This window comes from Fukomys damarensis, unplaced genomic scaffold (assembly GCF_012274545.1).
Source record: "Fukomys damarensis isolate Sample0158 unplaced genomic scaffold, DMR_v1.0_HiC HiC_scaffold_16, whole genome shotgun sequence".
Lineage (NCBI taxonomy): Eukaryota > Metazoa > Chordata > Mammalia > Rodentia > Bathyergidae > Fukomys > Fukomys damarensis.
The window spans coordinates 105,984,780-106,009,450 of NW_022900928.1; the positions used below are offsets into that span (position 1 = coordinate 105,984,780).

Consider the following 24,671-nt stretch of genomic DNA (forward strand, 5'->3'; position numbering starts at 1 on the left):
CAGCAGTCTGGGAGGGTTTTGTCTAGCAGTCTTGAGTAGTAGAGAAGGTGCAAGCCAGGTTGTCATCCACCCAAAAGAGAGGATAGCAGATGACAGAAGGAGACAAAAGATGGTTGTTTTTAAAAGGTTCAGAAAAGTGGCAGAAAAGAGAAAGGCAGGAGGCAATAGCTTGAAGGAAGATTAGGGGCTACTGGACAGTCACCCTTCACAAAGAGGCTTTAATTGCTCTTGAGAGAAGAGAATGGAGAGCAGTGTCTGACCCCAGCAGGAGAGCCAGTCCTTCCTCTGCTAGCCAGGGCATCAGGGGCTCCATCTGCCTAACAGCAGGGTTGCAGTAAGCTCCAGGCATCATGAGATTCCAGGTCATGCCCAGGCAGAAACTCTCCCAGGATAGGAACAGTAGATAACAGCTAGCAGGATTAACATGGTGATATCCTCATTTGGATGAAGGCAGAAAGTATTGACGTCACCGTGCCACTGATTTTAGAGACACAAGACTTATTTCCCCACTGAGTAGAATCTGTGACACTCGACAGCTGTTTTTTATTATTTTTTAAGGCTCCCTCCACCTCCTACTACACATTTCTCTGGACTTACATCTGTCCTCCCAGCTGTGAGCTGCTGAATCCTAGGGTACAAAAATCCAGAGAGACAAGTGGGAAGGGCATCCAAATACTGATTATATGCTGCTTAAGTACAAATCTTGGTTCATTGTGCCTCCACAGGCACATGCCTTCAGATTCAAGTGTGTGCCTCTGTCTCCCTTTCAATATCTGTCTGTAAACCTTGATGGTATTAAGCATATGTTTTAATAAATATTTTGTTTGCTAGATTCCCATTAATATTCATAGGGAATGGAGTACTTTGGGTTTTGTGATTTCTAATAAACATTGATGGTGTTACTAGTTTGTGCTAAGCATTCAGTATGCTCCATCAAAATGGCAGCTCTAATTAGGTTCCTTGAATTAGCTAATGGATTTTGAGAAAGATAGCTTAGAAAGCTCTTACAGCTGTCCAAGATATTCTTGCCATGGCAGAAAGACAAAAGGCCCCTGGAAGCTACAGACTTCAGAGCTTTAGAAATGCAGCTGACAGTTAAAAAGATAAATTACATTCATATTTTTCCAGTGAAAGTCCTAATACTGAATTAATGTTATCCCTGTAGTGAGCATCCATTAAGAAGCTCATTTTATTATAAGGACGCATTTTGACCATTAGCTCTTTTTCTTTATTTCCTCCCTCCCCCCTCTCCTTTTTCTCCCTCCAATCCCCAAGATATTTTGGACACAGTATTAAAAACCTTCTTTGAATAAGAAGCAATGATTCCTTCTTTTGGCAGCTTATAAATGTAGACAGTCTCCTACTTATATAATAAATATTCAGTTTTTAAAATAAGTCAAGGAATATATAAAGAAATAACAGTAACTCAATTTAAACCTTATAGCTTATATTTTATGTAGAATTTGAAAGCAAAAGGAAAGCTTCTAGAGGTGGCAGTGGGCTTATTTACAGTCGGATAAGAGATGATTTCATTGTTTTTTGTTTAGTTTTGGGGTTTTGTTTTTTTGTGGGTTTTGTTGTTGTTGTTTTGTTTTGTTTTGTTTTTGTTTTTGTACCAGAGATCGAATGTGGGACCTTGCACTTGTGAGGTAGGCAGCAGAACCGCTGAGCTAAATCCCTAGCCCATTTCATTGTCGAATAGGATCTCTCATAAAACATATTACTGTACTTCCTTCTCTCATCCAAATAAGCCCATTTGACATGTTCTTCACCTTTGCTTCCTAATAATAAATTTCTTTATAAATCATGAATTAGTGACATTTGAATTACTATACTTAATAGATCTACAAATATGAAGAAAACCAGTTAATGGGATGAATAACAGTAAAAAGTTCTTTGTGAGTAGCAGAATTCAGCCAACAAAGACTGTCACCCAAAAGCCCCTTTTAGTAAGACGTGAGTACTCATTAGTTCTGTAGTAAGCTCTGGGTAACTTTGTGCTTTTAGTTTATCAGCTAAGAAAATCAGTACCTCTTACTTTTTAATCTGAAAAGTTGCATGTCTCCGTTAACACAGCAAATCCTCAAGGGAAGTGTTTCTTGGGTCATTAACTCTCAAACATCCAAATTCTGTTTTCCTCATCTGAGTCTTTGCAGGGCCTCCACATCTACAGCCTTGCCTGCCTTTGGCCTTTTTTTTCCTCGCTCATTAGACCTTTACCAAGCAAGGGACTGGGCAAGGAAAGGAATGTGAAATTTAAGTCAATTAATTGGGGTATTATTTACAGCTCTGGGTAAACACTTGTTTGGAAAGAAACTAACATTGTTGGTTTAACTGAGATTTTTCTAAATCATCTGTTATGTTTGTTTTTCATATACTTCCAAGCTTCTTATTTCTACAGATAATTGAGAGCTGATATAAATGCTGTGGCTAATAAAGATTCAACTAGGGAAGAAATAAGAATATTGTTTGTGTAAAATATAGATTACAGATTAGACAGTGGTTTTGCCTCTGTATGATATAAATAAGATGGAAAAGCATTGTTATGTGAAGTACCAAAAAAAAAAAACTCAGTTATTCCCCACACATGACTTCACTGTGATAGATAAAAGGCATAATTGACATCATGTTTATTGAAAAAACCAGCAACTGTCACACTATGGAGAGGTTACTAGGAGCTGGAGAGAGCCATGATTTTATTCATTTTTATGGAGAGTTATTTATAGAGTTCAATTGTCAGCAGCATAGTGCCTAATTTTCCCTCTTCGTTGATGTTTGACGACTCATTCACTTTTCATATCAAAAAGACAGCTACAAATTGCTCCATTGAAGATACTCAGGCTTTACCATTACCTCGTCTTCATGGGGCAATGGCTATTTATTAATTAAGATTCTGTGGCTACTTTCTCTTAAAGCACCAGTGAAAATAAAAGTCATTGTCAGCCCATAATGGGTTGGTTTCATTTGTTTTGTTTTGTTTTGTTTTGTTTTGTTTTGTTTTGTTTTGTTTTGTTTTGTTTTGTTTTGTTTTGTTTTGTTTTGTTTTGTTTTGTTTTGTTTTGTTTTGTTTTGTTTTGTTTTGTTTTGTTTTGTTTTGTTTTGTTTTGTTTTGTTTTGTTTTGTTTTGTTTTGTTTTGCTTTGCTTTAATTTTTTGCCCTCTGATTTGGCAGCCAGTGCCCTAATCCTAATGGGAAATTCATCACTACATTAGTGATGTGCCACGCATCACCACCAGTTAATGATAGCGGTTAAACAATAGCTCTTGTTACAGAAAATGTTCGCTTTGCACATTGAAAGAAAGCCTCAGTGCCTCAATGCCCTCAGTCTTCACGGTGCTCAGCCACAGTGTCCAGCAAGTAGGAGAACAGAAATAAAGGTCAGCTGTACCTGTGACTTGACCAGCCAATCAGTTTGAACTGTGTGTGTGCACAACAGATTACTGACTCTGCGAAAACCCAGAGGTTGGCTGGCACGCTCCATGAGTTATTTCTTCCAGGTCTATCTATCTGGATGTAACGCCTCTCTGTGACGATGATGCTGTCCCATTGGAAATCCGCATCATTCTCTTTGGAGATCTAGGTGTATGGACTGGTTAAAGTCCTGCTGGCTTCATTTCCCCACAGTTCTGCTGTGCCTGACAATGGGCTCTGTCCCAGAGCCTCCCCTTTTCTGTGCTGTTGGTTCTGCCTTGCCACCCCTTCTTCCATTCCTTCTCTTCTCCACAAGGCCTCTCCTGGTCACCCCAAGTAGAGTTAATGACTGTCCCCTCAGAGCTCAGGACTTCCTTATACTCCATGGTACTTCTTCATGCTTTTGCCACATTGCACTGTCATTATTTATTTATATCGCCACTTCCCCCAAAGGACAGGGAGGTCCCTGAGGGTCAGGTCTGGATTTTAATCACCTTTGTACTCCCAGGGACTTGGATACACCAATATTTGAGAATAAATGATGTTTAAATGTGCACATCAGAAAACACCCAGAGAGTTATTGAAGAGCTTCTGTAAAACCAGCAGATGGTCTAATGTGATACCCATTTACTATTTTCTATTTCTTGCTGAAAAGAAAGTTGGTATTTCACTAGCAAAAACCTGTAAGAATCTAATCAACAACTGAAACAATCCTGAGGCAAGACTAATATAAGGAGCCCTCAGTCCCATATGTCCTGGAGGTCAGAAGGTCAGCAGAGGGTACCAGCTTTACATCCTGACAGTGAAGGCTGTAGGATATTCTCAGATTTAATGTCCTTTGAGAGCTAAGATGTTAACTTTTTATGCAGCTCTTTGGATTAGAATCTATTTGGATCAGGCACTTGTTATAATCCTGATTAAAGTTTCTAAAGGGTTTAACATTCATGTATATAATATAAAAGTCTTAATGAAAATATAGATAGTACTGAAGCGTTATTAATATATCCTTGTTCCTATTGGGCCTAATTTCTTTTATGCTAATCATACCAGAATCATACTGAAAAAAGACTTGTGTTTTTATTAGATAATGTGACTTAACACCATGTGTGGTCATCTAGATGTGCCCCATAGTCACATAACTGTGACCAACATACCTCTCCCACATTTTTAATCAATTAATTATAGATCCTTTTAATGAGAATGAAGGTATGGCCTAATTTATGTGTTATAGTGGTACCTCCATTCATGAACTTAATTTGTTCCACAGTTCTGGAAAATGTGTCCGTGTTCCTGTTCGTGGGGGAAAGATGGCTGAGGTTGTGTTTGTCACCAGATGCAGAGTTGGCAAACAAAAACAAAACTTTGCCAAATGCTTCTGTTTGCAAGTTGTTCCTAACCAAAAGTGTTCATGGACCAAGGTACATGTATTTAAAACACTGTCTCCTGACACCCAGGATTGAGCTCTTAATTATATAATATTTAGCTCATTTCAATTTTTTAAATGTTCTTTTTTTTTAAATGTATTTTTTCTTTGTTATTTCTATTATTTTTCTAACTTCCTCTACTGAAATAGAAAAAAATTGAAAAGGTCCCAATTCTTAAGAAACTATTGTTTTAATCTACTGATTGTTACCACAGTTTGCAGTCTCCCAATACAGTACTCTTAAAAAAGAAAACACCATCCATGAACTAAATCATTTAAAATTTTATTTTCTCTTAAAATCATGTAGCAAGTTAGGGTATGCTTCCTTGTTATCCAGGAGAGGTCTAACAACCCAGCTGTTGAGCATCAGTGTTTTGGTGACATTCCATAATCCCTGGGGAGAAGGGAGAACTTCTCTATTGCTTCTTCTGAGGAAAAGGGAATTTCGTGGATGCCTAGAAAATTCCCAAGGTTTCAGGCCCTGTAGCCCACAAAGCCTTATTTTTCCCAGACTTGACCCTGAAGGTTTAATCCACATCTAAATGTCAGATATGTATTCTTAAAACTCAAGCTGTGTTTGAGTTAAGCCTAGAAGATAATAATTTTGTCTTTGCAGATCCTGCAATTGGTGGTGAGAATTTCTTTGAGAAAGGATGCATACAGATGTGTGTGTACTATGATTAATTTGTTCAACTGCCATACAAATGGCAAATGTTTATTTCTCCTTCAGCTATCTCTGTAGTTGGAGAACATGAAAGTGAGTTGAAATAATGCAACTTTTGTAGGTTTCTTCCATTTACCAATATACTGCTTATTTTCATTTTGGACCATAAAATCCTTCAAAAACACCTTCTACTGCTCTTAGTGAAGGCATGTCTTAAGATTAGTTTTTAAGGTGATTATGGAAGACAAAAACTGTGTATAGCTAAAATTTGCCTGAAAAACACTAGGAGAATACTACATGGGCCCCTGCATATAGTTTCTCACTAACTGCCCCCCCAACCATGCTGTTTCTATTAGCATTGTATTAGATGGCTCTTCCTGGCAGCTGACTTGCATATATGGGAGACCACATTGGACAGTAATGTATGTCTTTAAACATTGGAATCATTTTCAGAACAACATAGAACTTAGATTACAAAAGATGCCAGACACTGATACCAACCAACAAAACCAAGTCTGCTCCAATCCAGGGCATGTAGACATATGCATTGAGTGGAATGGCTGATGGAACCACTATCAGTATTTAAATTACCCAAGTCCCTGTTTTTGTGTAAGCTCAAATAAATGTGTCAATGAAATGCAATTCTGATGCAATGTCACTCTACTTCATTCATATAAGAATAGCTGCATCTGAAAGTATTGCAGCATAGGACAAGGTCCATTTATCATCTCTAATAGTAAAGACACAGTGAATCACAGCTCCACATTGATCCAAATTTATTTTTTCTTTACATCTATGTATGCACACTTGGCAAAGATATAAAGAAGAAATGAAGAGACAATTTTGCTGTTATTCAATGTGAACTTTTCAACTATATCTTTAAATATTTCTTTTTTAAGAAATAAAAATTACCATATGAATCACTTGATAAATTCCTTCTGTGAACCCCACATACTTTATATTGTTCATAAAATTGGCAAAATGCCTTCAGACAATATGTATTACATACTTATAACTTTGAAGTATTGGGTGTTTTGCAAATTACTTAAGGTTCAAAAATATTATACTGTGTATGGCAGAGGAAATATATCTGAACACTATTCAAAGTATCCATAACTCAAAAGGGTATTTTATGACCGATAGCAACAGTCTTCTGAAATTTGAACACAACCAAGAGATCATTACACAGTATCAGAATAATGCAATTACTTTCTACAAGCTTATGAAAGTGAATTGAAGCTTTGAAAAATAATGTGTGTTGTTGAATTGTGAATAATACCGTCCGCTTCATTCCTAAGGAGTGTATGTCTTTGCCAGAAGTGGAGAAGAGAGGCAGAATGTTCCAATTAGAGAGCAGCCTCGCATCACCTCAAGTGATGTAGAGCAGAGGGAGAGCAGTGCCTTTTATCAAAAGAGAAGACATTGATCTAGTGACAATTCTCAGTCACAACAATCAATCCAGTGGTAGAAAGTTGCCCTTCATGGATCAATGAGATTACTTTCAACATAAATGGTAGCAGTGGCTCATGGTGTGAGGGGAACTGCTAACCATTATGCAATCAAAGGTGTCAAGGGTAGGGGGGCTTTTATTTCTTTATGCTTCACCACTGTGGCCTTATTCACTGGGGCAAGGTCTGGTCCAAGGTAAAGATTTCCAAGACAAATCTTCAAGCTACAGGAGTTAGAGAGTACCTTCACCAAGCTAGGGATGGAAATGACAACACAAGAGTCTCAAAGGAAGCAGATGCTAAAAGCCGGAAATTTGTTGAAAGGGAAACAAGGTCAAGCTCAGGTTGTCTTGGCAAAGTCAGGAGCCCACGTAAGCCCAATCACATTGTCAGATCATTGCATTTAGGTCGTAATGCCACAGGGAGCATCCCCGTGGCTGGCGGAAGGACCACTGGGGCAGGATTCCAGCCTGAGCTGATATATCGCCATGTATGGTGGGTTTTGTTCCTCCTTATGATCCTAACTTGCATGTCAACTTCCCCCCAGGAGGCTGACACAAGGAGGATATTTGTTAAACCTTATGCAAATACACAATTTTCAAAGTTGTATGTTCGCATAGAGTGTATGTTTTTCTTAGATTCTGCCACCAATTTGTTACAGGATGTTAAATATTCTCTTCAGATACCTAAGTACTCTTTCCTCACCTACTAAGATATCAGAGGTCAAAGGTAATGAATAATAGGCAGCTTAGAAATAAAAGGAAATTCGAGATATGAAAACTTTTTGTCTATTAAGAATATGAATCATAAAAAAGAATATTAATCATCTTTTCTTTAAACTCATTTTTTTTTCAGTACTGAGGTCTGAAGCTGGGCTTTCTCAAAGATCCATATACCAGCCCCAACCTCCCCTTTTTAAAAAATTTTGAGACAGAGTCAGACTTAGTTGTTCAGGCTGGGCTCAGACTTGTGGTCCTTCTGTATCAGAATGCTAGAATTACATCTCCATTTTCAGTATAGGAACTTAAAGTCAGTCAGGGTATCTAGCAATTAAATAAGCTAGAAATTAAATATCCAGATGAACACAGGCATATTACAGGAAAATTATTTTTGCAAAAAAATAATTAAAAACCCAGAACACCATCATAAATAATTACTGTGAACTTGGGAAGAAATTCGAAAGAAGATTCACAAATGTGCATGTGCAATCAGTGTCAGGTCCCAAAATTTCCTTGGACTCCACAATAACAACTCTTATTTATGAATGCACCTTTGCAAAACTAATAGCAAATTTATATAATTACACATTGTATACCAGACACTTTTCAGAGCTGTTTGGCACTAAAATGTCATTAGAAGAATTCTATAGAATGAAGTCCCCTTTTAAAGCAATCATTTACTAAGCCTCTTTAGTATACATGTTAGTTTGCTAAACTATTTATTTATTTATTTAATCTCGAGTTTATTGGTACTTCTTTTTTTATTGAGTTTATTGGTACATTTTAGGTATACAGTACAGTTACATTTGTTATTGGGATTGTACCTTTTACAACTCTTATTTATGAATGCACCTTTGCAAAACTAATAGCAAATTTATATAATTACACATTGTATACCAGACACTTTTCAGAGCTGTTTGGCACTAAAATGTCATTAGAAGAATTCTATAGAATGAAGTCCCCTTTTAAAGCAATCATTTACTAAGCCTCTTTAGTATACATGTTAGTTTGCTAAACTATTTATTTATTTATTTAATCTCGAGTTTATTGGTACTTCTTTTTTTATTGAGTTTATTGGTACATTTTAGGTATACAGTACAGTTACATTTGTTATTGGGATCTTGTACCTTTACATGAAAGGTCTTGGTTCTCATTTTTTCCCCTTATTACTGGCCTCCCTTAACCTCCTCCACCCTGCCCTATTTACAAAGACTTTGTTTCCATTTCTTCCTTTTCTCATATTTTTTCTTGTCCCTTATTTCTTTTCTCCTACCCTTCCCATTTCCCCTACATGGTTAGCCCTTTTCTTCCTATTTCACATTATCAGTTGTACAATTTGGCTCTTATTTACACTTTCTGCTTTTCACACCAGAGAAACTATTCAGTATTTACACATGTAGACAAATTATTTAAATGTATTTTCTCTATGGGATGTTAAATCTAAAAAGAAATAGTGTAGGTGCTGTTGGGCCTTTGGTTTTGATAAATCTTAAAGGCTTTTGAATTAACATTTCTGAGTACATGTATATAAATCTTTCAAGTTTTTATTTGGCAAAAATCTTTTCACCAACAGAAAGTAATAATCATGCCCACAACTATCTGCCTTTGTTGAGTATTTGTCTTCCAGAAATTTGGGGGAAATTTAAATTAAAATAGCAAAATAATGTAGAGTCAGTTAGATTTTATTCATACTATTAAGAATGTGAATGTTACAGAATCTTGGATATTTGGAGACACTTGTTTCTATTTTGAGAAAAATAAACTTTCCTATTTTCCTTTCTCTCACTCTCTCTCTCTCTCTCTCTCTATCTCTATCTCTCTCTCTATCTCTCCTTTTTTCTTTATTGGTACATTTTAAGAATACAATACATTCATCATTGGGATCTTGTATCTTTACATGCTATATCTTGGTTCTTACTTTTCCCCATACCCCTGCCCTCCCTTCACCCCCTCTACCCTTCCCTTTTACAGAGACTTTGTTTCCACTTCTTTTTCTTTTCTTGTTTTTTCTTCTTTTCCCTTCTTAGCTTCCCCTATCCCTCCCACTTCCCCTACACCTTTAGATATTTTTTCCTAATACATAATATCAATTATACATTTTGATTCTTACTTACACTTTTAGAGTATCACACCAGAGAAACTATTTGGTATTTACACATGTGTGTCCTATTAATTTCACTTAAGAGTATGTCTTCAATGTGCATCCACTTGGGTATAAATGTCTCTAGTTTATTGTTCTTTATGGCTGAGTAGTACTCCATTTTATTTTTTTAGAAAAACACACATCTTTATCCAATATCCAGTTGATGGGCAGTTAGGCTGTTTCCAAATTTTAGCTATTACAAACTGTGCCTCTATAAACATGGCTGAGCATATATTGCTGTGGTATGATTCTTTTAATTCTTTTGGGAAAATACCCAGAAGGGGAATAGCTGGGTCAAATGGAACCTCTAATCCTAGTTGTTCAAGGAATCTCCACATTGATTTCCACAGTCATTGCACCAGTCTGCACTCCCACCAACAATGGAGAAGGGTTCCTTTCTCCCCACACCCCCGCCAGCATTTGTTATTGGTTGATTTCCTGATAGCAGCCACTCTTTCTGGGGTGAGGTGGACTCTCACTATTGTTTCCATCTGCATCTTTCAAATGACCAGTAATGTTGAACATTTTTTCATATTTATTTACTGTTTTTTTGTTTGTTTGTTTGAGAAATGTCTGTTCATTTCAAATGCCTGTGTTTGAATTGGATTTATAAATTTGGGTGTCTGATTTTTTTAAGTTCTTTATATATTTTGGATAGTAGACCTTTGTCTGAAGAACAGTTCAGAAAAAATTTTTCCCACATTGTAGGTTGTCTCAGCTCTGTTGGTGGTTTCTCTTGCAGTGCAGAAGCTTTTTAAGATGAGATCACAGTTGTTGATTCTTTGTGCTAGTTCTTGTGCTACTCTGGATTTGTTCATAAAGTCTTTTCCTATGCCAATGTTTTCAAGAGTTCTACCTAACTTATCTTCCAGCAAGTTTAGTGTTTCTGTTTTAATATTTAATCTTTAATCCACGTGGATTTTAGTTTAGTGCATGGTGAAAGGTAGGGATCTAGTTTTAATCTTTGGCAAGTTGAAATTCAATTTTTCCAGCACCATTTATTAAAGAGACTATCTTTCCTCCACTAAGGATGGTTGGCTCCTTTGTCAAAGATTAGTTAGCTGAGTATGTCTGGAGTTGTTTCTGCATCTTCTAATCTATTCCACTGATCCTTGGGTCTGTTGCTTTGCCAGTACCATGCTGTTTTTATCACATTGGCTTTGTAGTACAGTTTCAAGTTGGGGATTGTGATACCCCCTGCCATGTCTCTGTTGCCTAGAATTGCTTTTGTTCTTATGGAAGGTCTCTTCAGGTTCCAAATGAATTTTTGGATTGTTTTCTCTAGCCCAGTGAAATATACTGTTGGTGTTTCAATCAAGATTACATTGAATCTGTAGAACAGTTTTGGAAGTATGGCCATTTTCACTATATTGGTTCTTCCAACCCAGGAACAAGGAATATCTTACCATTTTCTTATATCCGCTTTGATCTCTTTTTTCAGAGTGTTGTAGTTCTCAATGTAGAGGATTTTGCTTCCTTCATTAGATTGAATCCTAGATATTTCTCTTTTTTTGATGCTGTTATGAAAGGGATTGTTTCTCTAATTTCTCTCTCAGTGATTCTGTTATTTGTGTACAAGAAAGCTATTGATTTTTGAGTATTGACCTTGTATGCAGCTACTCTACTGAATCTATCAATTAAGTCTAGAAGTCTTTTGGCAGAGTTTTTGGGTCTTCTATGTACAGTATCATGTCATCAGCAAATAATGACAATTTCACTTCTTCCTTTCCTATCTTTATTGCTTTTATTTCTTTCTCTTGTCTAATTTCTGTGGCTAATGTTTCCAAAACTATATTGAATAGGACTAGTGACAGTGGACATCCTTGTCTTATTTCCCTTGTAGAACTGCTTTGTGTCCCATAGATTCTTGTATGTTGTATTGGCATTGTATTTTATTTGTAAAATCTGTCTAATTTCTTCTTTAATTTCCTCTGTGACCTATTGGTTGTTCAGGAAAGTGTTATTCAATTTCCGTGTGTTTGTGAAGTTCTTGCAGTTTCTTTTGCTATTGATCTCCAGTTTACTTTCGTTATGGTCTGATAATATACATGGGATAACTTCATCTCCTTTGCATTTACTTGAACATGTTCTATGAGCTAGTATGTGGTCTGTTTGGGAGAATGACCATATGCAGCTGAAAAGAATGTATATTCTGATTTTGTGGGGTGGAACACTCAGACGATGTCTGTTAAGTCCATTTGTTCAAAAACTTAGTTCAGTTCTAGTATTTTATTGTTGATGTTTTTGTCTAGATGATCTGTCTATTTGTGACAGTGGGGTATTGAGGTCCCCCACTACAATTGTATTAGTGCTTATTTGGTTTTTCATGTCCTTTAGTATTTGTTTTATATAGTTGGGGCATTGGTATTTGGTGCATATATATATTTATGATTGTCATCTCTTCCTCTTGGATTGTTCCCTTTACAAGGATGTAGTGACCTTCTTTGTCTCTCTTAATAAGTTTTGGTTTTAAATTTACATTGCAAATAAGATAGCTACCCCTGCTTTTTTCCAGGTTCCTGTTGCATAGATAACTGTTTTCCATCCTTTTACTTTCAGTCTATGAGTTTCTTTTATAAGTAGGTGTTTTACTTGTATGCAGCATATTGTTGCATTTTGCTTCTTAATCCATTCTTCTGGTCTATTTCTTTTGATTGGTGAATGGAGGCCATTAGCATTGATGGTTATAATTGATATGTGTTGATTTATCATCATCATGTTATTTTCCTGTTGGTTCTAAAATTTAAAAAAATTTTCCCTCCCTCTCTTTAATTTCTTGCCTTGCCTGCTGTATTTGCTCTGTTGGGCCTCATGGAATTGTGATCTCCATTGTCTTTTTCTAGGATAGTGTTTAGAATTGTTTGGAGTGCTGATTTGGTATTCATGAATTTTCTCAGATGTTCTTTGCCATAGAAGCATCTTATTTCCCCATCAATTTTGAAAGAGAGTTTTACAGGATACATAAGTCTAGGTTGAAGGTTGTTTTCTTTTAGGGCTTGAAATACTTTTCTCCAGGCACTCCTTGACTTGAGAGTTTGGGTTAAAAAGTCTGCTGTGATTCAAATGGGCTTTCCTTTGCATGTGATTTGTTTCTTTTCTCTACTTGCTTGTAGTATTTCATTCTTCTTTTGAGCTTCTGGGATCTTGATTATTACATATCTAGGTGTAGATTTTTTGTGATCATGGCTAGTTGGAGTTCTATATGCCTCATTTATCTGTATTTCAAATTCTTCCCCTCTGTTTGGGAAGTTTCCTGTCATTACTTCTGTGAACAGTTTTTTATGTCACTTGTACTTTCTTCTGCTTTTTCATAGACTCCTATCAGTCTTATATTATTCTTCTTTTCATCATCTAGGAGCTGTTCAATTGATTTCTCATGTTTCCTTACTTAAAAAAAAAATCCCTCTTTTCATGGTCACTGACCACCATCCTGTCTTCTGTATCTGATATCCTGTCTTCAGATTGGCTCAGTCTGTTATATATACTTTCAATAGAGTTTTTAATCTCTTGGATATCTGTTTGAATCTGTTTCATGGATTCCATTTCTTTCCTCTGTTGGGCATTCATGGCTTCTATCATGTTCCTAAGCTCATGTGTTTTTTTTTTTTAATCTGATTCTGTTCTAGAGTCTCTAATCATGTCTTGCATTCTGCTCACCATCTCTGTAGTTATCTCAGAAATTATTTCTGTTTCGAATTTTTCTAAAGCCTCTTTCATCTGTTTTGTTACTCCCTGTGCTATCAGTTCAGGATATCCAGGTGGTTGATTATCAGACTTTTCTACCTCATTTCCTTCAGAATTTGCCTTTGATGAAAAGGTAGCATTTGTTTGTGCTTGTGCTTTGCTTAACTGTCTTCTCATTTCTATTTTTGTTGTTGGTACTGTCCTTAGTTTAATTCTTGGGTTAATAACTTTGGTCTTCCTGTTATAGTTTGTCTTTAGGTTTTGAGTCTCTAATGACTCTGAGGAAATCTCATTTTCTTCATACCAGGAAGGACAACTAATTAAATCAATAGCAACAGCTTAGCCCAAGTAATACAATCAGCAACACAATGGCATCAAGCAAAGCTTAGAAAAATGAAAATGCGTGGTAGTTATTAATCTATCACCTTTAACTGTGTGAATTAAGTCAAAATTGAGGCTAGAGCTCAGAACAATGGCCTTTATGACCCCCTGTACCTCTGTGGTATGAATCCAGGTACCAGCCCAGCCAGGAGGTTGCGCCTCTCACCCTTCGTCTACCAAGGCCTGGAGGGGTGGGGATGTGGGCCAAGGCAAGCTACACATGGCTGTACCTCTCACCTTTCCTCTCTATTTTCTATCTTCCAAGGAAGCTGCTAAATTTTAATTTTAGAGCTATGATACTTTTTAGCCCCTTTGGTGCAAAAATAAAATAAAAGAAGAACAAAAGCAAAAAAAAACAACCCTTCCCCTGGCAAATGGGGAGAAGAAAGGGGGAAACAATTTAAAGAAAGCATAAAGATGATATTTTACTTCAATGTGATAAAAATTAAAAATCTGACCCAGGCATGGTGGTGCATGCCTATAATCTCAGCACTCAGGAGGCGGAGGCAGGAGGATCGCTGTGAGTTCAAGACCAGCCTCAGCTACATAGTGAGTTCCAGGTCTGTCTCAACTACACAGTGAGACCCTGTCTCAAAAAGATAAACAAACAAAAAAGTTAAAAACAATAAAAAATCTAAAAGTTATCAAACACTAAAAACAACTTTCCTATTCTTGCGATTATTGTTGACAGGCATTCATCTTAAATAAAGAGCTTAATTCAGTGACTTCATATATATTATCTTCTGTAAAGGAATTCAGATAGGAGTATTTCTCTTAAGGTCCCATTCTTAGCCACATCATTAAATCTGAACACTAAGTTGGTACTTAAAATGATTGTATTCATGAGAGGCAAACATTTTCCCTTCAAGAGTGAAGAGTTACATGTCTTGAGGAGACCACTCCTTGGAATTCACCTTGTACAGTTTCATCATTAGGGTGTGTGTATTTACAAACATATCCCTTACACAGGCACACACAGTAATCCCAGAAAATTCACTTACTCAGTAGTGGCTAGGGCCTGGTGCTAGTGACTGACTCCCTCTCATTCACATACCATGAATTTTCCTGGCCTTGATCCAAAGTCTGCTTGTCTTTGATGTGGGATCTTTGTCATATGTTGATTTTCCCGTGCACCCCATTCAGTTTCATACCAGTTTCTTACAAAATGCTTGTTAGAAATTTAATGTTAATTGTCCAGAAATGTCAGTCTGCCATTGCTCCAGCATCATTCTTTAATGAATACAGACTTCATTGCTTGTATTTCTATTACTTTAAGTACTTCTATTTCTGTTTTTATTACAAAGATCTGTGCAAATAAAAGAATATCAAAAGTTATAGCTATAAATGTGCTCTGCTAACTTCCCTCTGCCTTTAAATGACTGTGAACTGCAGCTACAAAGTGCTTGCTGCATTTTAATGCCTTCTTGCAAGGCAACATGATATGGTAGAAACAGCTCTGGCTTTGTAGGCACACAAATCCAGGACCACCATTCACCAGTTGTTACTTAACTTCTGTGAGCCTCAGTGTACTTTATGAAAAGTCAACAACAATATCATCCTCACAGATTTGAAGATTAATTGAGATGAAGTATGTAGAGTGCAAATACTGTAGCTAGGGCATCATAGAAGCTCCATAAGTATTTATTTCTCCATCCTGCAACAGCAGTAGGAGAGACTATACATGCACAAATGAGCACTCATTTTAAAAAGTACTATACCTGAGGGAATTATTACCTAGGAAGAATCAAGTTAAAGTGAGATTCCAAAGAAATGGATGTTGCGCTAGTGTGGGGCTGATTGCATATGGAGGATGGTGGCTAAGGCTATTTTAAAAAAACATAACAACATGGTTTCTGAAATCCGCTGCACCTTTAGTTCCTTCCAGCTCTGCAGTGCTGTAAGAAGAGCCTGTTTAACTATACATTTGCCTTTCAAGAGAGGGATTGTGTAATTGACAAGAAATACCTGCAATATAAATATTTTGTTTACTGCTTGAAATAACATAAAATGTTAGCATGTTTAAAATGTAAGACTCATCTGTCATCCTCATATGATGGTGCTATAGTAGAACATTTTTTTGTAAGACTGCCCAGACTTTACTTCACCCAGGGAACAAATATTCCCATAAGCCTAATTTCCCAACTAACAATATAGTGATAGAGTTATTGCTACTCTGACAGTTTTTATGTGGTTCCAGGAGTATTTGAGTTTTATCATAATTTGATGTCATTTCTGAAGCTACTGAGCAAAAGATTCCCTAGAAACCATACTGCAAGGTTCTATAAAGCCAGGAAAATACATATATAAGTGAAGTGGGAATCCTCAGAAAGTCTTGTAGGCCACCCTTAATTTTCATCTGTTTCATTAGCTGCCAGAGGACCCAGTGTCTAAAATATAAATCAGATGGAGAAAGAGAAACAGATTGGAAGATAGTAAGTTATAGAGGAAAGAAGAGTCTAAAGTCAGGCTAATCTTGTTAATCATCTACTAGTGATAAGCTTCATACAGTATTCGTGTGTGTGTGTGTGTGTGTGTGTGTGTGTGTGTGTTACTGAGGATTTTAACCCAGGCCTTCACACTGGGGTCCATTCTCTAGCCCTTTTTTATTTTTATTTTTTACTTTTGAGACAAAGTCTCACTAAGTATTTGAGTTGCAATCCTTGAACTTGGCAATCCTCTTGCCTCAGATACCCAACATTGTGGAATTACAGGTATGCACCACCACACCTGATGCAAGATTGTTTTAAGATATATAGCATCTATTACACAGACTTGTAAATAAATTCAACTAAAGTGCCAGCTCCTGTAGTTTAGTAGTGATTTTCTAAAGTTCTGGGTTGAGATGGACTCTGAGTGTATGTCTGGGATCATTTGAAACAATGCTGTAATTGATTAGTGATGTCTGCCCTGGGCAGAAAATGGAGTAAATGTTCTTAGCATTGTAATTGCTATATAAGTGTTGTATAAATTATAACTGTTATGATTTATTATGATAATTTATTATTACAAATTGCTTATATGTCCCCATCAAATTGCTAAATGTTTACATTCTCAGCACAACACAAAGTGGAATCATTTACTTGCTTCGATTACAGTAATAATATATGTCATTTTTATTAATTTGGTGGTAAACATACATACATTATTCAATGAGAAAAGCTGAAAACTAAAATCAAAATTTGCTATTCCTAATTTTACTGTATTAAGCACCTGCTTAGAAAAAATATTATGCAGTTACTAGAGGTAGAATAAGGATTGAAAAGAAAAAAAGAAGTGATGATATTGAGATATAGTCCCAAGTGATCATAAGAAAAATTTCAGACTATTCTATATTGCCTTTAAAATATTCACATGGAGAAAAATTCAGTATGTTTTGCACTTAGATGCTCTATGACTTTTTTCCTTTTTTGGGGGGCTGGGGGGGATGGGGTTTTTTTGTTATTGTTTTGGGGGGGTTGTTTGTTGTTCCACTGGGACCAAATTTCTTCTCTGGATTAGTAGCCATGTTTCTGTGAGCTATTGGGAAATTTTTGAAATAAGAATAACCGATTTTGTATTCTTGCCCCATTCTTTGAGAATGGCAGTCTCATCAAACCCATACTTTTAAATTTATATATTTATAGGCATATGGAAGAATAGTTTACAGTCTGAATATGATTTTTTTTCCCACCACAAATGGAGGGAATTTGTAGTGTTGGGTTTTTAAATAAACAGTGCCTTATCAGTTTCTTTTTACTTTCTTTTTTTCCCCTTTATTACTGATGACTTCATTCTACTTGAATTCAATGCTTCAGTTTCTTCAGGGTAAACTAATAGATTATGTATGCGCTGTGCACTCAGTGTTGATTGAACTCATCTGGTGAGTTTGAATGTGATGCCTGAGTTCCTGTAAAGGCAGCAGCCAGTGCCTGGGATCAAGCCACCTTCCTCTCCAGTGACTCTGGAGCCAGGAAGGTTGCAGGACTTCAGGGCCTTCCTGCCTACTGGTGCTTCTGAGAAGCTTAGCAGGCCTTGTCTTCTTAGCATTATTTTCATCAAATGTTCAAAAAAAACCTTTTATTTATGAAAAACTAAAGGTAAAGAACTAGAGCTATCTGGAAAGGTTTTAAATGCACATCGAAGAAAAACGGAGCCACATAGTCCTGAAGAGTTTGTATTTTCTTAATCAAAAGCAGGAACCACACACCCGTGGAGTACTTGGGGAGCCCAGCATTAGTGCCCATAGCAGTTCTGAGATAGCAAGGTTCACACACCTGTCCACCTCCCTGACTGAGAGTCTAGTTAAGGAAAAGTGCTTTTCCTCAGAAATGTGTTTACTGGACCCTTTTCTTTTTATAATTTATGTGTAAGGAATATATAAGTATTGGAGGACTTGAGATAAATGTATTTAAATGTGCTTAAAAGGTATCTTGGTCACCCCCTTTCCTTCCTCCATTCCCCTCCCCGTGATCCCCTTCCCCATCTCCAGAAAGTCTGCCTTTCTGTTCCACCACCTTTCCTCTATTTCACTCATATTTATTTATATTTTAGATTTCTCATATTAGAGAAACCACACAGGCAAAATTTTAAATACTTTACCAAAATAGATGATCTCATTCTACTGCTTTTTTGATATCTCATTTTTATCAGATATCTCTTTTAAATTGAAATCTCAACTGCAACATTCAGGGACCTCTGGGGCCTATAAGGCTCTGCATACCAGGTTCACTACATACCTGTCCTATCTCCCTCCCCCTGCATATCAACTAGAGCAGCAATTCTCACGTATCCATGAAACATGAGTGTCCATACCAATTAAGTATTCAAATCTGCCAATGATATAAATTTGTCATTTATCAGTGTAAATTCTTAATATCCCTAAAGTTTCCTGCACTCACTTTTATTCTAACTTCCTTTTGAAAGGGAGGGAGTATGTATCATCCAATATGTGGGTGAGGGAGCACTGAAAAGCTGAGGCCCACCACTTCACCAAAGTAACCAGCTTGCATTTCCTGAAGCAAGAGCTTTCTTGGGGCTGTGATTTGTCTTGCCTTTCTCTCTTCCCAGAATTTCCTCTCCTTACTTATGCAGTTGTTGAGCACCTGTGCATACTTCAAGGCTCAGCTAAAGTGCCATCTCCTCAGTAGAGCCTTCTGTGACCATGTCCCATGGCCTTGTCCTCTGTGCTCCCGTGACCCCGTGCTGATATCTTTTGTGGCACCTATGGCAACAGATTGTATTCCTCCGTGTTCTTTTTGGTCCCTGCCTCCTAGACTGTGACTCTTGCAGGTAAGGGCTGTAAAATGTTTATTTTTACAGTCCCAAGTCTCAACTAAGGTCTGGTGCAGTAGAATGCTCAACTACGCCTCAATCAATTAAAGGAGCCAAATGATCATTCAGATCTGCCTCTCATTCTCTGCTTACCTGGTCCTGAATCACATGACATGATAGTGCCTCTGCTGAAATGATCATGGCAGGTAAATCCAAGCTTAAAGGGAGACACTGGCTGACCAAGGTGGGGATGAGTGGACATGTACTGCAGAAGTGTAAGTGCTGGGAACACACAACAGCTACAGCACAAGAGGGGAACCCAGGACAAGCAACAGGAGCGCATTCTCAGCTGCCACCCAGCTTCTTCTATCCTTTTCCACGCTTTCTTTCACATGGTTTTTGCCTTTCTTCACCTAAGCTTGGCTGAACCCATATATTGACATATACCCTAGTGCCACCCCAAAATTCATGAATCTCATTAAAAGGAACATTGGCATATGTCAACCAGTATCACATCCAGCCTTCATTCAAACAACTGTAACTTTGTCCCTAATAGGCAACGCTTATTTGAGAAAATGAGACACATTAAAATTCACTCAAGCTGTGTATATGATTTTAAGAAGAAAATGGTAGTTATTTTAATTCCTCTAAAAGGTCAAGACTTTATCTTACCTTTTCATTCCAAAGGTAGTTATTAATCTCGGGTCAGATGTTTTGACCCTTGGAGGGAAGGTATGCATGTAAGGACTATTTTTTATTCATTTTAATTACTAATTTCACCATTTTCCTAGCATATTTGAAGGATATCATCAAATCCTTCAAATTTGGATAGTAGCTCTGTTAATAGGAAGATCAAAGAGAGACTTTCAAGGCTGATGTACACTGTGTGACTGCATTTGTTGTGTGCCATAGTGGTCGCCCCTCAGGAGGAAGCACTGACCGCATCCAGAAGCTGCGAAAGGAGTATTATCAAGCTCGCAGGGAGGGCTTCCCTTTATATGAAGACGATGAAGGAAGATCAAGGCCTTCTGATTTTGATCTTCACTGGGTAAGCCCATGCTTGATCTCAGTCATCAAACTCCTCTTTACTGAAATAACTTAGAGCAAAAGAATATGGTCAAGTATGTTCTGTGCGTATCAAGTTGTGTTGAGGTTCCTCGGGATTTATGCATGTGAATATTATGCAAGTCACAGCTGTTTTCTCCCACAGACATCGCTTACATCAATCCAACCTCATGGGTTACATGGTCCGTCTAGTTGCTCTCATGCTTACTTCTGGTTGTATGCTGTCTTGTTTGGAGGTGAGCAGGTGGCAGCAACTTTAAAGACAGAGATTCTTTGCCACCATTCAGAGAGCCTAAATCTTTAGCCTCCTTTGGCCTCAATCACCTCAGCCAGCATTAACAGACTGTAATGTGAGCTCTCTCTCCTTTGGAATCTGGTTATTAGAAGTAAATTTCTGAAGGTTATTGTCAGAGATATCAATTGTTTATGTATTAGATCTGAGCAACTAACATTCCACCGATCTTACCAATATACTAGCATTGCTTTGTTTTAAGATAAGGGGAGATTTTTGCCAAATATTTCAACACACCAGGAACAGAAAAGATTATTGTAACCATTGAAGATATAGTCCCTGGGTTTTCTCAGAATAGAATGATTCCTTTTCTTTTTGTCTTTTCCAAGAAGGTAAGTCTGTGCTTACAAGATACACTTTGCTTGTGAGAATCTACAGGAATGTCCAGAAGAGGTGCGTAGGTATTAGATGACATGTACCTGTCAGATACTCAGAACAGTGCCTGACATGGAGCTGGTGCTCAACAGTTATTAGCTCTCTATACTAACATTATTGGAGCGGAGCTGAACATGATCATAGCAGTGTCCTAGCTGTGACTTCTTCTCCTGCACCCTCTTTGATTACTGCCTTCTACTCCAGATTTTAGTGCTATATTAAAAACAGAACTCTTGTCATCCTGGAGCTCACTGAACACAGCAGCTCCTTTGGGAGGCAAATCTGTTAAAGGGAAGTTTTCTCTCCTGGATTTCACATTCATATTTATGCTTACAAGATCACAAAAAGAGTAAGCAGAGTTCAGCGACTGAGAGGTTCCCTGCTAGTTTTCTGTACTTTGGCAGGTCATAAAGGACAAGTTTGAAGAGACCCCACTATTGGGCAGAGCAACTGCAGCCCCAGGATTCCTGCTTCTTGAAGACAGAGTTTAAAAGCACTAACTAGAGGTATGCAGTAAGGACTGGTGACTCCAAATCAAGTGGCAACAGCCTCTTTGGAGATAGTTCTGGTAGACTATAAATGAGAGCAAGCAGCTGTTTGTTGGTTTTATTATAGATGTTAACATTGAAAAGAATGATATTTACAGTGCTAGGACAACTTATCTCCGAGAGCCTCAGTAGCATAAGAGAAAGATTTCCATAGAATAGCAGATTAGATAACAAATTCAGCCTATTTTAAACTTGAGATCATTTTACTGCCTTTTATAAGAGATTCAAGCAACTCCTTAGGCAAGACTTAGTGCTCTTAAAAAATAAACAATACCATAAAGGAAAGTTATTTCCACCATACCCAAAACAATGTTTAATGCATTGAAAAGTATCATCCCCAAACCACTATGTATCCCTATGAGCAAAATAAGAATGGATTTTAGATTGAGCAGTCCTGATTATTTTGAATTTACTTTATATTATTTCTTTAATTCAAGGAAAGCATGAAGATGCTTAACCTTTTAGAGAAAGAATGTTTCTTCTGACTCTCACAAAACCTAAGCTGGATAAACTATTCCCTTGTGTGTTTCCTTTTTTAATGATCCCATTTTTATGCGAGGCAAATGTGTAAGCAGACAATCCAGGGAGTAAAGAAGTGCCTCTTTTTTCATTTGTGTTTCCCATGCTCTGGTGTGTTGTGCTTTGCCAAAAGTGACTGATGCTATAATTCCCTAGACAATTGGGCTCCAAAGCTTCCCAAAAGGATGCTTGGGAAATGCGCTGTCATAAGAGATGAGTGTTCTTTGTGATCGCCTGAGATATTCCAAAATGGGGATTAGGATCTCAGCCTCCTTTCCTCTCCTCTCCCCACAACAAGGAAAACACTACAACCTTTTGTCTAGCAGAGGCCTGAGAAATTACACTATTGACTTGCTACTTTTGGAGAGATCTATGAAAGCAAGTTTAGAAAGTTAACATTTCATTCCTGCCAGCCAGCCATGCCAAAGCAGCTTTCATGACAATGCAGTTTCTAGATTCGGCTGGTCCTCAGTGTCACAGGGATACTTGTTAATGTCAAACCAACTGGGAGGGTAGGAGAGGCCCCAGGTGCTTTTTCAGGTGCTCAACAAACTTTAAAAATAGAGCATTGACTCCTGTTGTTTTAGTAGATATTAACACAGAGCAAGTTTGCTAATAAAATCCTCTATAGCAGCACCATCAGAAACACTTTCATATACTTAGACTCCTCCAAATCTAGTAACAGGTCAAGAGGCCTAACAGATGTTCCCCTGAGTTGTACTGTTCTGGGACCTTCTGAGCATTCAAGAAGGAAAGTGGGAGGAAAAGTTACCTGACAATTACAGTTCTCTCTTGTTATTGGATGATGGAGAGGTTGGTCCTGAGGCCCCTACAGGTATCAAAATCTACAGTGCTCAGGTCCCTTAAATGAAATAATAAGGTATTTCCATAAAATCTACCCATATTCTCCCATATACTTGAAGTCACCTCTAGATTATTTATAATACCTAATACAATGTAAATGCTATGTAAACAGTTGTACTGCACTGTTTAGAGCATAATACAAGAAAAATCTGTACAGGTTCACAAAGGTGCATTTTTTAGAAATATTTGCAGTCAGCAATTGGTTGAATCTACATCTGTATATATGTAGCATCCACGGATACAGATGACCCAGTGTATTCTTACTAAAAATAGAGGAGAATGAATAAAAGTAGGCTCCCAAAAGTCTTCAAAGCCAAAATGATTAATTGCCTGATAGATCACTAGTATCTAGGAATATTTGTTAAAGACAGCCTTCTCAGTGGGAAGGATGTCTTTCTTTGGCCTTCTCGGGATTTTCCACACCTTCTCTGGCTACTCTCTATCCACTCCTCTCCCTATTTCTTTTCTTCATTTCTCCTTTCTTTTCTTTCTGTTGCCTATTCAATTGTAACCTGTATATTTGCTTAATCTCAATATAGGCTTGTTGCTAGTAACAGTAGTATGACACTATCTCTGCCTTGGAGGAGCTCAAAATCTAGCTAAGAATATAGACATCTAAGGCAAAACAGCATAGAACAAGAATTCATATGATAAATGCCATTGTCTAGGGAGATATAAAGGAACCCAGAGAGAGCAGTAGAGTTTGAGGGGACAGGGTCTGCAAACATTTGGAGTCAGGGTACTGGGAAAGATGTAGAGATAATTTGGGATTTACTTCAGCCAGGACATTTTTTTTTTCTCGCAATGTGGTCTTAGTTTTTGCTTTCCTTTATTTGCTTTCCTTTTCTAAGAAAGCTCCTTATTTATGTGCTTCATTTGTCTTTAAATAAATGAATGCGTACAGATTGTAAGGTTTGTAAATATGGGCCTGAAACCTTAAAAATATTTTCAGCCAGTCTGTTTTGTAGCAGTTTTCCACTCAAGGTCTGAAAAGCTGTAAAGAACAGGTAGAGAGAATTTCAGTCTGCAAGTGAAATGCCCCGGTGAGTTGTTATAAGCCCAATTAAGTAAGCAAGATATGCAAGCTACAAAATGTTAATATTTGCCAAAAGAAAACATGGTGCCTGTTATCTGCTGGTTTTTTTATTTTCCGTAAAACTTGTTAAGACTGTCACAGTCCTCTGGCAACTGGCTGTTTTTTTATTAGTAGGTAAAAATTATCTGCTTATTTAACAGAAACACTGACTTCCTGAAAGTAATTTAGAAATGTGATTGTTCTGAAATTTACTAAAAATATTAGTACCTTTATTGTTGTTTTTTCAAGAGCTGCATAGCATGTGTCATTATTCTGCCTATTCTTTTTAACTTTTTTGGCTAAATTAGAAGACTGCTGACCTATAAGAAGGTGTGTAGAGACTGGAATGGGAAGAGATGACATTTGTTTCTATGCAGAAAAAATGGGAGAGAAAACATCTTATACTCTCATGTTTATGAGTTTACACTGTCATAAAAAACATGGTACTAGCTGCCTGCCTACCTGCCTGTCTGCGATCACCCGGCGGCGTGCGCGCGAGCTCCCGGCCTGCGCGACAACAGACCCAGGAAGGACCCAAGGACCCCAGAGGGGGTTTTTTGCAGCTGCCTGCCTGCCTGCCTGTCTGCGATCACCCGGCGGCGTGCGCGCGAGCTCCCGGCCTGCGCGACAACAGACCCAGGAAGGAAGGTAGCAGCGCGGGCGCCCTTGAAACACCCACACGACGCGCCCGCGCCCCCACCCCGTTCTCAAAACTCCTGGTCGGGCCAGTCCTTAGACCAACTCTGCAGAGGCATAGGTTCCCATGAAGGGTAGTTTTCTGAGCTCCGAACTTTGATCATCTTTAAAGAA

At 37.6% G+C, this 24,671-nt stretch overlaps 1 protein-coding gene across 1 annotated transcript in view; it reads left to right on the plus strand.

Annotated features, from left to right (window-relative positions):
* Window positions 1-24,671, plus strand: part of Pard3b (par-3 family cell polarity regulator beta) — a 1,085,411-nt gene that overhangs the window by 960,401 nt on the left and 100,339 nt on the right. The window contains exon 25 of the mRNA XM_033763978.1: window positions 20,036-20,171. Within this exon, the coding sequence (XP_033619869.1) occupies window positions 20,036-20,171 (136 nt within the window). The remainder of the gene's footprint in view (window positions 1-20,035; window positions 20,172-24,671) is intronic.